This window comes from Podarcis muralis, chromosome 2 (assembly GCF_964188315.1).
Source record: "Podarcis muralis chromosome 2, rPodMur119.hap1.1, whole genome shotgun sequence".
Lineage (NCBI taxonomy): Eukaryota > Metazoa > Chordata > Lepidosauria > Squamata > Lacertidae > Podarcis > Podarcis muralis.
In genome coordinates this window covers 42998085-43011447 of record NC_135656.1, presented here as the reverse complement: position 1 = coordinate 43011447, position 13363 = coordinate 42998085, and the positions used below count along the sequence as shown (strand labels likewise).

At 45.3% G+C, this 13363-nt stretch overlaps 1 protein-coding gene across 5 annotated transcripts in view; it reads right to left on the bottom strand.

Annotated features, from left to right (window-relative positions):
* PKN1 (protein kinase N1) overlaps positions 1–13363 on the bottom strand; it is a 60075-nt gene that overhangs the window by 29356 nt on the left and 17356 nt on the right. For 2 of the 5 annotated variants that reach the window (XM_028717283.2, XM_028717285.2), the window contains exon 1: positions 8128–8199. The exons of 1 other annotated variant lie outside the window; for it this stretch is intronic. In XM_028717283.2, coding sequence (XP_028573116.2) covers positions 8128–8184 — 57 coding nt within the window. In that variant the 5' untranslated portion in view covers positions 8185–8199. Of the gene's footprint in view, positions 1–1501; positions 1639–8127; positions 8200–13363 lie in introns of those variants that run through there. 2 more of the 5 variants (XM_028717287.2, XM_028717286.2) reach the window with 2 other exon arrangements.

Here is a 13363-nt window from a genome sequence, read left to right as displayed (position 1 = left end):
CAATCTTAGCTATGACAGATTGGGAGCATAATTATAGAAGGGGAAAGGATAGATACACAGTCAACAGGTGAAGGATATGCACAAAAATGAAGCTGTGTGCATTTAAAGCTTGGCTTCTGTAGGTGGGGGGTGGAGACTAAGAGGTTGAGCTAAATTAGAAGCACTTTCTCAGTAACAACAGTTTGAGTGGTGCCAACTTGGAATGCGCTGGCAAATTCTTTCTGGCACTACCTTCAATCTAGGCTGTCTGAGTCAGAGGCTGACCCTGCTGTGGTGCTCCAGCTACAGGATACATGCCCAGGTGGGAACTTGGCACATTGTAGTTCTAGTAAGGAAACAGACCTCACAGGCTTACTGGAAGGAATTAAACAAATGGCCTGGGGGAGTACAACACAGAACGACACTCATTTAACAACTTCCCTTGCTACCCTATGAACAATGCACAGAGCCTGTGGAGTCTGCACATAAGCAGAAGAACTGCTGGGGGTGGGTGGGGGCAATATACTTCCAGTAAGCTATCCGTCCTAGCACAAGGATGTGGCCAGAATATTGGACTGAAGTGAATATATTGGGGTAGGGAATAAGGAATTCTGAGCAGGACACAAAGTCATTTCAAAGCATTGCAAGGAGCTGCTTGTATCTACTCAATGAAGCCTGGCATTAAATGTGTTAGGCACATGATAGCCAGTATATGCAGTGATAACTCATCGGCCAAACCTATAGATATGTTATGGTCTTCCCTAATATTTACATGCCCCCTGCCCCCCCCCCTTTTACACACAAAATATTATATATCTGTTGCTCTTCGTCTCAGACACCTTGTTCAGTAGAGTACAGTGGTACCTCGGGTTAAAAACTTAATTCGTTCCGGAGGTCCGTTCTTAACCTGAAACTGTTCTTAGCCTGAAGCACCACTTTAGCTAATGGGGCCTCCTGCTGCCGCCACCGCGCAATTTCTGTTCTCATCCTGAAGCAAAGTTCTTAACCTGAGGTACTATTTCTGGGTTAGTGGAGTCTGTAACCTGAAGCGTCTGTAACCCGAGGTACCACTGTAAGTACTACAGTCCCTCTTTTCTCCAACGCGTGAAAGATAACATTTATTCCTCAAACACATATTCTGCTGCTCTCACATGTGTCTATGTGTTCCAGACCGAGGCACACTGCCCACAGATGCCCCACAAATGTTAACACTTCCTGCTACTTGTACCCCATTGTGCTTTTTTGCCTTTCATGTCCGTTTCTCTGATGTGCAGAGCAGCAAATGCACACACAGATGAACATCAGGGTATATTGTAACATGCAGAGCCACTTGTAGATAAGGCAGTGCAGTTCCCAAGCCACTTTCACAACACACGCAGTACTCCCGCATCTTAGACTAGGATTCCTGCTCCCTCGTACTGATACTGGCCTACTGATTTCTACACTCCCCAGTTGTTTGGTTATCATTAAAAAAAGGGGGGGAGGAAGTATCCTGATACCACCCCCTTTCAAACGACTGTACCTCTTGGTCATGCTCAGAGTTTGTGTCCGGCTCCGAAAGAGACATCCCGGCCCCAGGAGAGGCACACCAGGCCGCCCGTCTGCTTCGAACTGTGCGCTGGCTACACCCTCATTTCCTGCCTGTTGATTCAAACGGCTCTTCCAGCCTGTGAGCAAACAAACCACTTCCTAACAGAGTTCCTGTATTCGCTGGCAATACCGGAACACAGGCCACGGCTGAAGGGAGCAATGGTGGGGCCTACATGTTCCCCTGCTCCGTTGCCACTTGCCTTCCCTTCAGAGTGAACTTTCTAGAGGGCCAGGAAATCCCCAGAACTGCAGTAGGGCGATACTTTTATGAGGTAAAATACCACGAAACAGCAAGCAAGCTTTCAAGTCGTCTAGAACTCTGCTTCTGGCTGGATGTTCAAGCAAAATGCAGGGCAGAGGAGGGAGGGAGGGAGAGAAAGCTAGGCATTATTTTGGAGCTCAAAAGTTCACAGTTTGTAAGCCTTAATGCAGAATGGGGTTGGCAGACTTTATTATAGACTTAGCTGGGTGCAAAAGAATTTAAGGATGCACCACAGGCTTATTAGGACAACCAGCCAACTGACCAACCACTAGCAATTTCTCCTTATTTTGGCAATATAAAATCTAGGTAGTTATTTGGAACTGTGTCCAACACAGACTTGAAAACACAGGTCCCCTGTGTGGCAGAAAGCAGAAGTGAAGACAAATGCGGTAATCTTTCTATCAGCAATGCTACTGTAAGATAGTAAACGCCATGCAACCATCCACACAACAGTGACCAATGGCAGAAAAGCACCTCTCTCTCTCTCTCTCTCTCTCTCTCTCTCTCTCTCTCTCTTCTTAATTAGCACAAGACAAGACAAACACACTGCTACAGGATCTACAGCAGTTGGATCCTTACACTGAGCAGGCAAATTGCGGAACAGTTTTGCAAGAGCAGCACAGATCCCGTTGTCAGAGCTATGCACTACTGAGGCATTTGCCCTTGACATTACAAAAAATGAAAGAAAAAGGAAGACTTTCTCTGAAGTATTCCTTCTCTCCCAGGATCCAGCACAATCCTCCCTTTGTCATTTTTTATTTTTTAAAAATGGGACATTTTGTGCCCTGATTATTTGTAGCCTTTTCATGCTGCCTCATTTTAGCAACAATGGACTAGAAAGCATATTCCCATTTTTCACTCTCTTTCTCAAGTTACATTAACTGCACATGTGCCTTTTTGTCATTTGAAGCTTTCAGCTTCCCAATTTCAACCTTCAACACAATGGTATCTAGCTCAGAATTTGCAAGAGCACATTTTAGTCCCACCACCCCCCACTGATTTTTTTAAAAAACTGTCAGCATGAAGGAATAGGAAAAACCAAAGTTTTTCTATCAGTGGTGAATCCCTTTTCAAAATTGCACGTTTACTGTAAGGCGCTTCAAATACCATCTAGTGGAAAAACAAGATACTAATCTAAATAAATAAAAATGTCCTAACTTAGGTTCCTTAATTTCAGTGGTCTACTCTGCTTTGAACTTAGTTGCATACTGCCAACAATATAAAAATTGGTTAAAATAATTTTCAAACAGAAAAACCAGGGTGAAGTAAAAAGCAGTGTTTAAAATTACCCAGGCACCAGGAACATTTTGCTTATTTATTGCATTTATATCCCACCTTTCCCCCCAAGGAGTACATGGTTCACTCCCCATCTCAGTTAATCCCTATATTGACCCTGTGAGGTTGGCTAGGAGGTTGTGACTGGCCCAAGGTCACCCAGTGAGTTTCATGAATGATTTTAATCTTTAAGCTGTTGTTGTACACTGCTTTACATGTATATTTTATTCCTGTGAAAGCTGTCCCAGTTGTGCTTTTAGAGCTGGCCTTTGACCGTAATAAATTATGATGATGGCGAATGAATGGGGATTTGAACCCTGATCTCCCAGGTTCTCGTCTAACACTCAAACCACTACACCACATTGGCTTCCTACAGTACTTCTGCTATGGGGCAGCTATATAAATTAAAAAGGTAAATAAATATGGGGAAAGCAAAATGTCACTTAGAGAAGGATCTGAAATATCCTTTTAATGTGTTGAAAACTACTACTAAAGTTATGGATTGAAGACAGAGAAAGAAATTGGCATTTTTGATAACAGAAGACACTCAGTAGCAAAGACTAATGCCTTCTGCACAAAGCTGACCAGATCTGCTGTAAACTCATACATGCCAAAAAAGTAGTAGTAGTTATTTTTGCATCAGAGCAGCTATAATGCAAATCTACATTACTCACACTGGGCACTGTAACTTCAAAGGAAAAGGAGCTGTGTGATAGCCTGATGCATAAGGTGTTCCCAATCCAGACTGGGGCTGCTGCACCAGGTGCCTGCTAAAAGTCTTCCCCCCTCCCAGCTATTATTTGTACAGTGTGCAGGCAAGTAGCAGTTGGGACGGTGGGAGCAGATGCAGCAAGAAATCGGTGCAGGGTCCTGATCTAGACCAGAAGGACATTCAGGATCAGGGACCCACATGGCCGCTTTAAGTAACAGAAGCATAATTAAAACACACATTTTAACTGAACATTACAGTGGTACCTCGGGTTACAGATGCTTCAGGTTATAGACGCTTCAGGTTACAGATTCCGCTAACCCAGAAATAGTACCTCAGGTTAAGAACTTTGCTTCAGGATGAGAACAGAAATCGTGCGGCAGTGGCGCGGCGGTGGGAGGCCCCATTAGCTAAAGTGGTACCTCAGGTTAAGAACAGTTTCAGGTTAAGAGCGGACCTCCAGAACTAATTAAGTTCTTAACCTGAGGTACCACTGTACATGTAGTCTGGTTGTGAGTTTACAGCAGTCTTGGCTGTAGCAGCCAGAGAAGTGGCTGCAATAATTTGCCCAGAAAATCTGCAGTGTGGGCTATAAGTGAAGCAAGCAAGGAGCTCTAAGAAAAAGCCGCTTTGAGAGTCAAAGACCAGCCAAGAGTTCTTTCTCTGAGAGGCAGATGTATAACAAAGTTCCTACAGAGTCAACTGTCTTGCGGAGATGTGGGAATGAACCCAGCAGTTTGGCTTGACCAACGGGCCTCACTGAACCTACACTTGCAGCTCTGCCTTCTTGCAGCCTGGAGCATGTGTGCAGAGCCAGTTCACTCAGCTGTGGGTTGGAATCAGGCCAGGTCACAGCCCAGAGAGCCTCCGTACTTGTTCTGGACACCTCCTGACGCAATGCAGGAAATGGAGCTGCTGACTCACCCGCTTCCTTCACAGAAGTCAGCGCTGACCCTAACACAGTGCAGCAGCCCCAGCGATGCAAAGGTCAACACCAGGGAGAGGAGACTTCTCTAGCCAGCACTGGAGTAGTAGCATGACTGGGGCAAGTATTATACTGTAAGGACAGAGGGCACAACACTCATCACTATCCTACGTGCTCTTTCATATGCCTTGGATTGAGAGCAAGCAGCTCTGTACTGGAATACAGGGGTGCCCGTGAAATCAAACGAACCATCTCCCCAACATCTTGCACCCATTTCCCAAAAGATTGCTTTATGGATTTTGCACTGAATTCTGCAGAGGCTTAGTATAAATGTGTATGGACTGTAGTCCTCTCAACCAAATTAATGTACTACAGGAAAGCTTGGGGGGGGGGAATAATCTTTGGCACAGATTTGTGGGGGGAAATATTTCATGTATCAACTCTCGAGTCAATAACAGGACCCACAATCTCTATATAAAAACAGCCTTAAGAATAGATGACCCTCAGGGTCCCTTCCAACTCTACAATTCTATGAAATCACAATTGCTCCCAGATTTGCTCTACGCTAGGACTTTCCCCTCTGGGACCAGCAAACAGCTATAAAAGGAAAGCAACTATCTTCCACACAATAGCTCTAAGAATGCCCAAAGGCCGGAGACAAGCCAGCCAGCTGGCACACAAAAGAATCCTTCTCTAGCCTTCCTTTTTGAGGACACGAGATCAAAGAGGCTGCCTATAGCTTTCATATACCAGAACTGGAGGGCGAGGGGCAAATGTTCAGATAGCAATTTCTAATCTTTCACTACTTCCTTGCTCTAATGCTTGGGCAGCGCTGCCTCCCCTATGTATTCCTCTTCTAAAAACAAAACCAAGATATCCTGGCTTGCAAGCCCCGGCTCTTTCCAAGCAACAGACTCACCACTGCACAATGGGAACAGGGCCAGGAGCCCAAGCAGACATTGCTACAGGGCACAGGAATGTAGAATGGCGTGTGCTGCTGATACGAAGGGAGGGCAGCAAGCCCTTGCGCTCCAGGGTTAATTCTGCACCCTTGGTAGGCAGACCTTGGAGTTTTAGAACAAGTCTTTTCTCCCCAATGTAACCTGTTTTTTTCCTCTGCAGGCCAGGCAGAAGATGGGATTCCTTCTGCACGTCTTTCCTATGGCCAGACCCCCACCCCCCAGTTGCTCCATCTCGCATCTGGCTCTTTGTAAACACTGAGTGCTGCCAGAGCCAGAAATCAAAACGGAACCTGAGTGACCCTGTCTGCCTGCTCCAATGATTCTGAGCATGGCTAGAGTGAGAAGAAGCCTCATGTGACCCACAGATTCTGAGCCAGTTCCTCCTTAAGCCTCACATGATGGAGTACCCTCAGAATATCACTAGCCCCTATGCTAGGACCACTATGCTTATGTTCTCATGGGCCCTCATACCAGGCTTCCCACAATACCACAGGAAATGCAGGCACACCACACACACACACACAGCTGATAATAAAGACCCATATTATTAGAAACAGGCTTCTATGTTGTTGCTTGAGGAACAGCCTGGATTTAAGTCCATGGTGCCAAGTTCAAAGTCCATGCTGAACACTCAGTGGAGCACTCCTTAATGTAGCACAGCAGGGTTTTGCTGGACTTCCTGACTCCTCCAAGAGCACTGTCCCCACCCACTCACCCCTCCATCTGGCAGACACTGATCCCCCTTGGCCTGAGCAACACAACAGCTGAGAACCTGGACATCACAATGTAGCCATTCACTTCATCCCAAGTCAAGAAACACAATGGGAGCTCAGTAACACAGCCCAGATGGCTTCAGGCCGAAATGTGTGCACCAAGCTGCTCCGAGAACATGGAGGCAGCACAGGTGTCAGCCCTGCCTTGTTATGATGCTTTCCGGTCAAGAGGATCATGCTCATGAATTGGGCCGCTGTCTGGATCCCATGCACGTGGATTGCATCTTCCCCATTGTTATCATCAAGGCATGGGACCACTTGCAAGAATGACCCCATGGCTTTGAAATGTAACATGCAACTTGGACTCAACACAGTTAGTGCTGGGTGTTTTATGGTAGTGCTCAAAAGTAACCTGACAGAGGATTAGAGGGTGTTCTTAACCGCAGTACAATCTAAGCAAAACTCGTGTGTTATTTTTGGTCTCCTGAAAGCAGACCTTCTGTGCTCTGGTCCGAGTGTGAGCAAGCCAAACATCCATGTCTGGAATTTAATCCAAGTCCATTTAAACTCCTGCTCTCTGGAGTTGATCAACTGATGACATAACTGGAACCTTCAATTTAAGCCATAATTATTTAGGGTTCTTTGACGAGTCATAGAAACCAGAATGTGCTAGTTTACATCAATTAATCACCCCCTTAAGCTATGCTGCACTCCAGAGTCTAATTCATTATTGAAACCATGTCCCTCCCCATGAAAAAGGAGTGATATTCCATAGTGTCTGTCTGATGGCTTAGAACTAGGCAGAAACTTGGTTTTTCATTACCCAGCACAGCAAAAGAGTAGCAGCTGGAAAGGAAGGAAGGCCTCCAGAGTTCTAATCCAGTGCCCTACTTTCTCAGGAACAACTCTGGAGGACTAAGGAGTCTTACAATTCTCTGCACATAAATTTGCTAGGACCTAAGTAAAACTGTGTGTGTGTGTCTCTGTGTGCACATGCATACTCTCTCTCTCTCTCTCTCTCTCTCTCTCTCTCTCTCTCTCTCTCTTCTGCAAAGTAATTCAAAGTTCAGGCTCTACATGTGTCACCAGGTCTTTAGGGAGTCAAGAACTGCTGAACAATCTAAAGGCCCCATAGGAATTGACCATGTGACCTTGACACAGCAAAAGTATCCAGCTGCCTGAAGTGCACACACTTTCAGCGACATCCAGCACCCTCCTAGACAAATCTCAGCGACTGAATGCGTAAGGAGCCTGTAACCAAGCAGTCACTGGGAACCTGCTCAGGTCTCATGCAGTATACAGAGAGAAGAGGCATTCCAAAGGATTACAGAAGTTATTCCTTAATTGGAGCAGGGACAAGAAGAAAAAATGATGTGTGTCAGCAGTTTCCCTCTGGAAACTGGCCATTTCTTAACCAGGATGCAACCAAAGTTCCCTCAGGCAAAAACATCTGTTCCTAGTATGTTACATTTTTGCTGATTATTCTCCAGCCACAAGGCTAGCCTCCCCCAGCTCTGTCCTCCATACTGTGGGGTCAGAAATAGACTACCACTAGTACCGGTTGGAACTAGCACGACTTTAGCAGATACAATTCAGACACCTTTGCTGCTGCTATTGATCCGGAAAGGCAATGACAGGATATACTGGGCTTTTAATTTTTAAACACAATGAGGGTTGAGATTTCAGAACGCAAACAGCCAGTCTCTACCAACCTTGTGTTGTGAGCTCCAAGACGAAGGCAGGCCTGGACCACACAGAGGCAGCAACATCCTCACCACCAAAATAAAGTGTCAACAAGAAGCCTTCCTACAAACACTGGCTCTGGCTCCTTTTCTCCACCCCGCTCACAATTGTAGTCAGCTTCCTGAAAGCAGGGACTACAGAAACTCAAGCATGACCTGAGCTCATGTATTCTGTTACATAAACGCCTCACAACGAACACAATGCAAGAGTTCTCTGTAAAGGAGTAAGCTCAGCTAGGCCTCTCTCTAAATCTCTTGAATGCATGCCCAGATGCCTCCTTGGTTTTCTCAATTTCTCGCCTCCTCTCTTTGCAGGTCATCTAAGATCAGAATCAGTTTTAAATTTGCAAGAGAATATCTGTACGGTGGGGGCAGGCAGGGGAGTTGCCTTTGATCTAGATTTATAGATTTAAAACTGCACCAGCACCATAGGCAATGTGACTGCAATGATTTGCATCTGCACCCGTGCGAAGGTCAATGTGCTAACTTATGTCATGCCAGCTCAAAATACCTGCCACCACCCGCTTCAGTAACATAAATGGGAATGGCCACAACTGCTGCTAAGACTACAAGGAAATCAGATCCTAACATGCCAAAAAGGGCACTTAAGTGAAGCTTAATCTGAGCACAAACACATCACGTTCTCTCCAACCTAGCATCATAGGAATCTCCCTATGCCTCTTCAGAATTTGCTGAAAACCATATAGTGAAGAAGCCAGACACACATCTGTAGAGAAGGAACCCCACAACTTAGGGGCTGCCACAGTGAATGCCCTTTCCTGCCCCCACAAACCTCTGAGGGAGGTGGAACTATCAAGGTCACCTGGGAGGGTCTGTAGGGAAGAACACAATCTTGCAGGTATTTGGGACCCAAGTTATTTAAGGTTTGAAAAACTACTATCCTGAGCACGTTGGGCCTGGAAATGAACTGGAAGCCAATGCAACTGTTTTAGAACAGGGTTATAGTTATTCTAAAGGCAAACCCAGCCAGCAATCTGGCCACTGCATTGTGGACCAGTTGAAGTTTCTGAGTTGTCTTCAAGGGCAGCCCACATAAAGCATATTACAGCAATCCAATCTGGAAATTACCAGAGCAAGGAGTACTATGGCCAAGAGATCTGTACAAAAGGGGGGAAGAGGAAGGGGTGGTTCAAACACACACCAACACAGCCTGATGCTGCCCCTCAGTAAAAGCTCAATGACAGACAGTGAGTACAAAAGGGATGCATATTTATTCTTTGCTTCTGAGGCAAAACCTCAGTGACCACAATAGTTGGCTACTACACCATCTCAAATCGTCCAACAGGGGGGAAAATGAAATTTTGGGAAACACTGTAAAACATTCCTTTTTTAGAATGAATGAAATGCTGTTATTTTTAATTTTTTTTGTAAGATAACCTACAGCACTAGAGAATAATAATTATGACATATAGAACACTCAAACCCAAGATGCATTTTTCACCTGGTGAGTGCTGCCATCTTCAGGAGAGGAACACACAGGATCTTCATTACAGTACTTGGGAATTGCTGCTCGCCTTCTTTTGGTGACCTTTAGTCTAATTTGGTGATGTGAGAAACAATATCCTGTTTCTGCTGTCCTTTTGACCTGGCTCTACCCTTGTGGCCAGACTTTCCATGTCTCCCCTCAAATATCTGTGAAAAGACATCCTGATGCAAGACTGTGAAAGGAGCAGCATGTTACCCTGTCATGTTGGAGGGTAAGAGAAAGAGTCAGAAGATGGGGCTGAAACTGCAGGAGTTCTGGCATGAGTGCCAAAGCATCAGAGGGGAAAGTGAAATTTTGGGTGACAACTTATCCAAGATCCAAAGAAGGAAATGAGCTACAACTGGGCAATTTTGCAATTTTTGCACATACAAAATCAACACATTCACTTTTAAATTTTATAAATATGCCAAAAAAATACACTCTAACTCTTCCTGGCTTAGGTCATAAATGATACACTTTACGTTATTAAAGCAGTAAAATGAGATTAAGTTTGAAAAGGAAGTACTGTATTTCTTTTGCTTTTCTCCAAAATATTATTTACTTTGTTTCCCTAGGGAGGAAAGATTGGGCCTTCAGAACTTCAAGCTTTGTGGACATTTAAAATCTAATCACAAGCATCACTTGTCACAACAACAGTGCTTCAATTCGAGGTCATGGAAACCAGAGGATTTTGTTCTTCGTTGTTTCATGGAGTGGAGCAGAGTTCGAAATGAGGGGAGCAGATTCTATCCTGCACTACCCACTATGCATATCTGAGATCCCCAGGCACTAAGGCACTGGCAGTTTTATAATATACCCCACCGGGCATTAACCAGCTGCCGATGCAGCAGTGCAATAAATAATTCATGCAGCTTGGCAAAGAGCCCACACAAAGCCACGAGCAACGGGCACAAAGATGTTAACTTTACTGCCAGGATTTCTGCACTCAGCATTTGGAAGCGGGCAGGGGGTGTGTGGAGAAGCAGCAGCAGCAGGACGAGGCAATGCTCTTGCTGCAGTTAGGAAAGCCCTAGATTTCCAAGGCTATCAAGCAGCAATTCTAAATGCTGCAAGCTCCCTACTCCTACACAAATAATCCTCGATTCTCTCAACACTCCAAACTCCAATGCTGGGGTTATTTGTACTGATTTCTGGAATTTATTTATTTTTTTAAAAAATCAACAGCAGCAACGAAACAGGCACAGAGGGCCAAACAAGATGCGAGGGTAAGTTTGTGGCTGTTGCCACGAAACGGCAACTGCACATCGAATAGATCTTAAGTTGTGCCATGGTGTCACAATGTCCTGGATTTCTCTCCAGTGTCCATCCCCCATGCCAAGCAGCAGCTGATCAGGTGAATCTAGAATGTTATGAGGTGGAACAAAATTACATTTCCACATATTATGGAAGGGAAGAGATCCATTGTGCCTGGCTGCCATTTTGGGCAGCAGCCTCACTTTCCCCCTATCATCCATCTTGTCCATAATTCTAGCTGTCGTATGACCTCATCTCCCCCAACTCTCATTGTCATGGTCACCATGGAACCTTTGAAAAGCATCCCTTGAAAGAGGCTTAGCAGCAGCGCCTAAAGCCTGTGGAGTGGGCATTTTCTATTATCTGCCACCCCCACCCCCAGCCTTCACAATTCACCACTGCCTTAAAGAATACCCTTTTAAGTTTCTCATGTATTGATTATCACACTGACAGCCACTTTAGAGGCCTGTCGCCAGGCAGAAAAGGTGGGATGCAAATTTCAATGCAGTAAGCAAGCTGCAGACAAACTCTCCACGAGCCACAATCTACACGCTAGACATACACACCAGGCATGAGCAAACCACCTGCCTGGGGGCCGAATCCAGTCTGGCAGGCCTCTGAATCCACCCCCTCCCAGCATTCCCAAGAATACACGCCCCGCCCCACCCCCAACCAGTCCCATTCCACTTCCTCCACAATCATAGTGTGCTTGTTACTGCAGGGTAGAAAGCTATTTCTTTACCCACGGCCAGCTATATCGGGCTGACATCAAGTATGGAAGCTGACTGGGCTAAGGAAGCAATGACAGAAACACCATGTTTCATCGGCGTGATATAGCAGATACCGTGATATATCTCTGTGGCTAGCATGCTGCAACTGTGGAGAGTGGGATAGGATTGGGGGGGACACACACACTGATTCAACTGGATGAATGTGGGGGGGGGAGAATATAAATGGAAGATACACACGCATGTTTGCGAGAAAGGGAAAATGAATAGTTTGTGTTGGCCCTGCTGCCTTGCAGTGCTGGCCTCGCCTGAGAGCGCCCTCATTGCAGCAGCTACAGTGTGAACTTTCCTGTGGCTGCTGTCACATATGAAGTTAGGTACGAGAAAGGTGGGTGTAGCTTGTCAGAAATGGCTTGACGGTCCAACCTCCAAGATCTGGGAGGGGTGGTCTAATTATTTCCATGGGCTGGAATTCCTCACCTCTGTTATAGACCATTAGCAGGAAAGGGTGTGCAGGGAGAAAATGGGACCATGGAGCCCCACCCCCCAGTAATTTTTATTTTAATAGCTGGCCCCCACTTTCCTGGAAGAACCAAAAAAAAAAAAAAAAGGAACAAGGCAGATTTCCAGACCCTGTTTTCCCCTCTACACCAATCATTTATTTAGGCATTTGTAAGTTGTTTGCTCTCTGGCAAGGAGGCTTCTACTGTTCATTTTGACAGATCTTCCTTTCATTCTAGCTTTTGTACAATCTGAAAAGCATCCCAGGAGAACCCTTGCTCAATTCATCCCCAACTGCAACACAGATTAGAAGCAAAGACAAAATCCCTTCCCTCCTTCTGCTTGGATGATGAATTTGCATACTGCTTGTTTTGTTTTAATAAAAATTATTCTTTGGGACTTTGTTCTTGATATTTAATTTTTCGTTGTTGTTCCACTGATACTGTGCTCCTTTTCTTACAAGACCTGAACACCTAAGATAATCCCATATTTCAAAATTAATTATGCACTTAGGAATTCTGTGTGAATACTATATATTCCTTGATCTTGAATTTTATAATTCATACCTCTCACATGATTCCCCTTGATAATATGGTCAAGCATATATATCCAATCTCTCAGACTTGCCAGGAATTGTGTATCTAGTGCGTGTCTGAGGGAGGGATGGGATGGCAGCAAACAAGTCTCAAGTCACCACCTTGGTTTCCAGAATTCCAGGCTTATTAAGAGAATGCAAATGTATTCTACACAAGTTCTTTTACTTCAACAAAGAATGGAAAAAACTGCCCTTCCTTCCTCCCAAATGTTGGAAAACAGGCAGGACAGGAGCTCCCCCACCTTCTTCATCTTGCTCTGACTTTCCCCAGGAGAATTCTGGCTTGCTTATGGAAAGTTACACTTTCAGTTGAACCAGATTTTCCATCAGAAAAGATTCAAGTGAAACTAAGGAGTACCCATTTCCCTAGATCCGCAACCCCCCCCCCCCACCCAGTGCATCATCCAACATCAACAGTCCCTATTAGTATATGGGCTGCCGAAGAGAGCAGCACATCAACAGGCACTATTCAGAGGCAGAAAGGATCCTTCTATTTCTAGAGAGACTCCTGATAAATATTGCTTTTTTCTTGCCTGGAAAGTCCAAGGTGCTCTCATGCACTTTGGGGTCAAGGAGGAGCTGCCAGGGGAATATTATTGCTGCAGCCCAGTTCCTTGCCACCGTGGTATTTGCCAGGGCTTG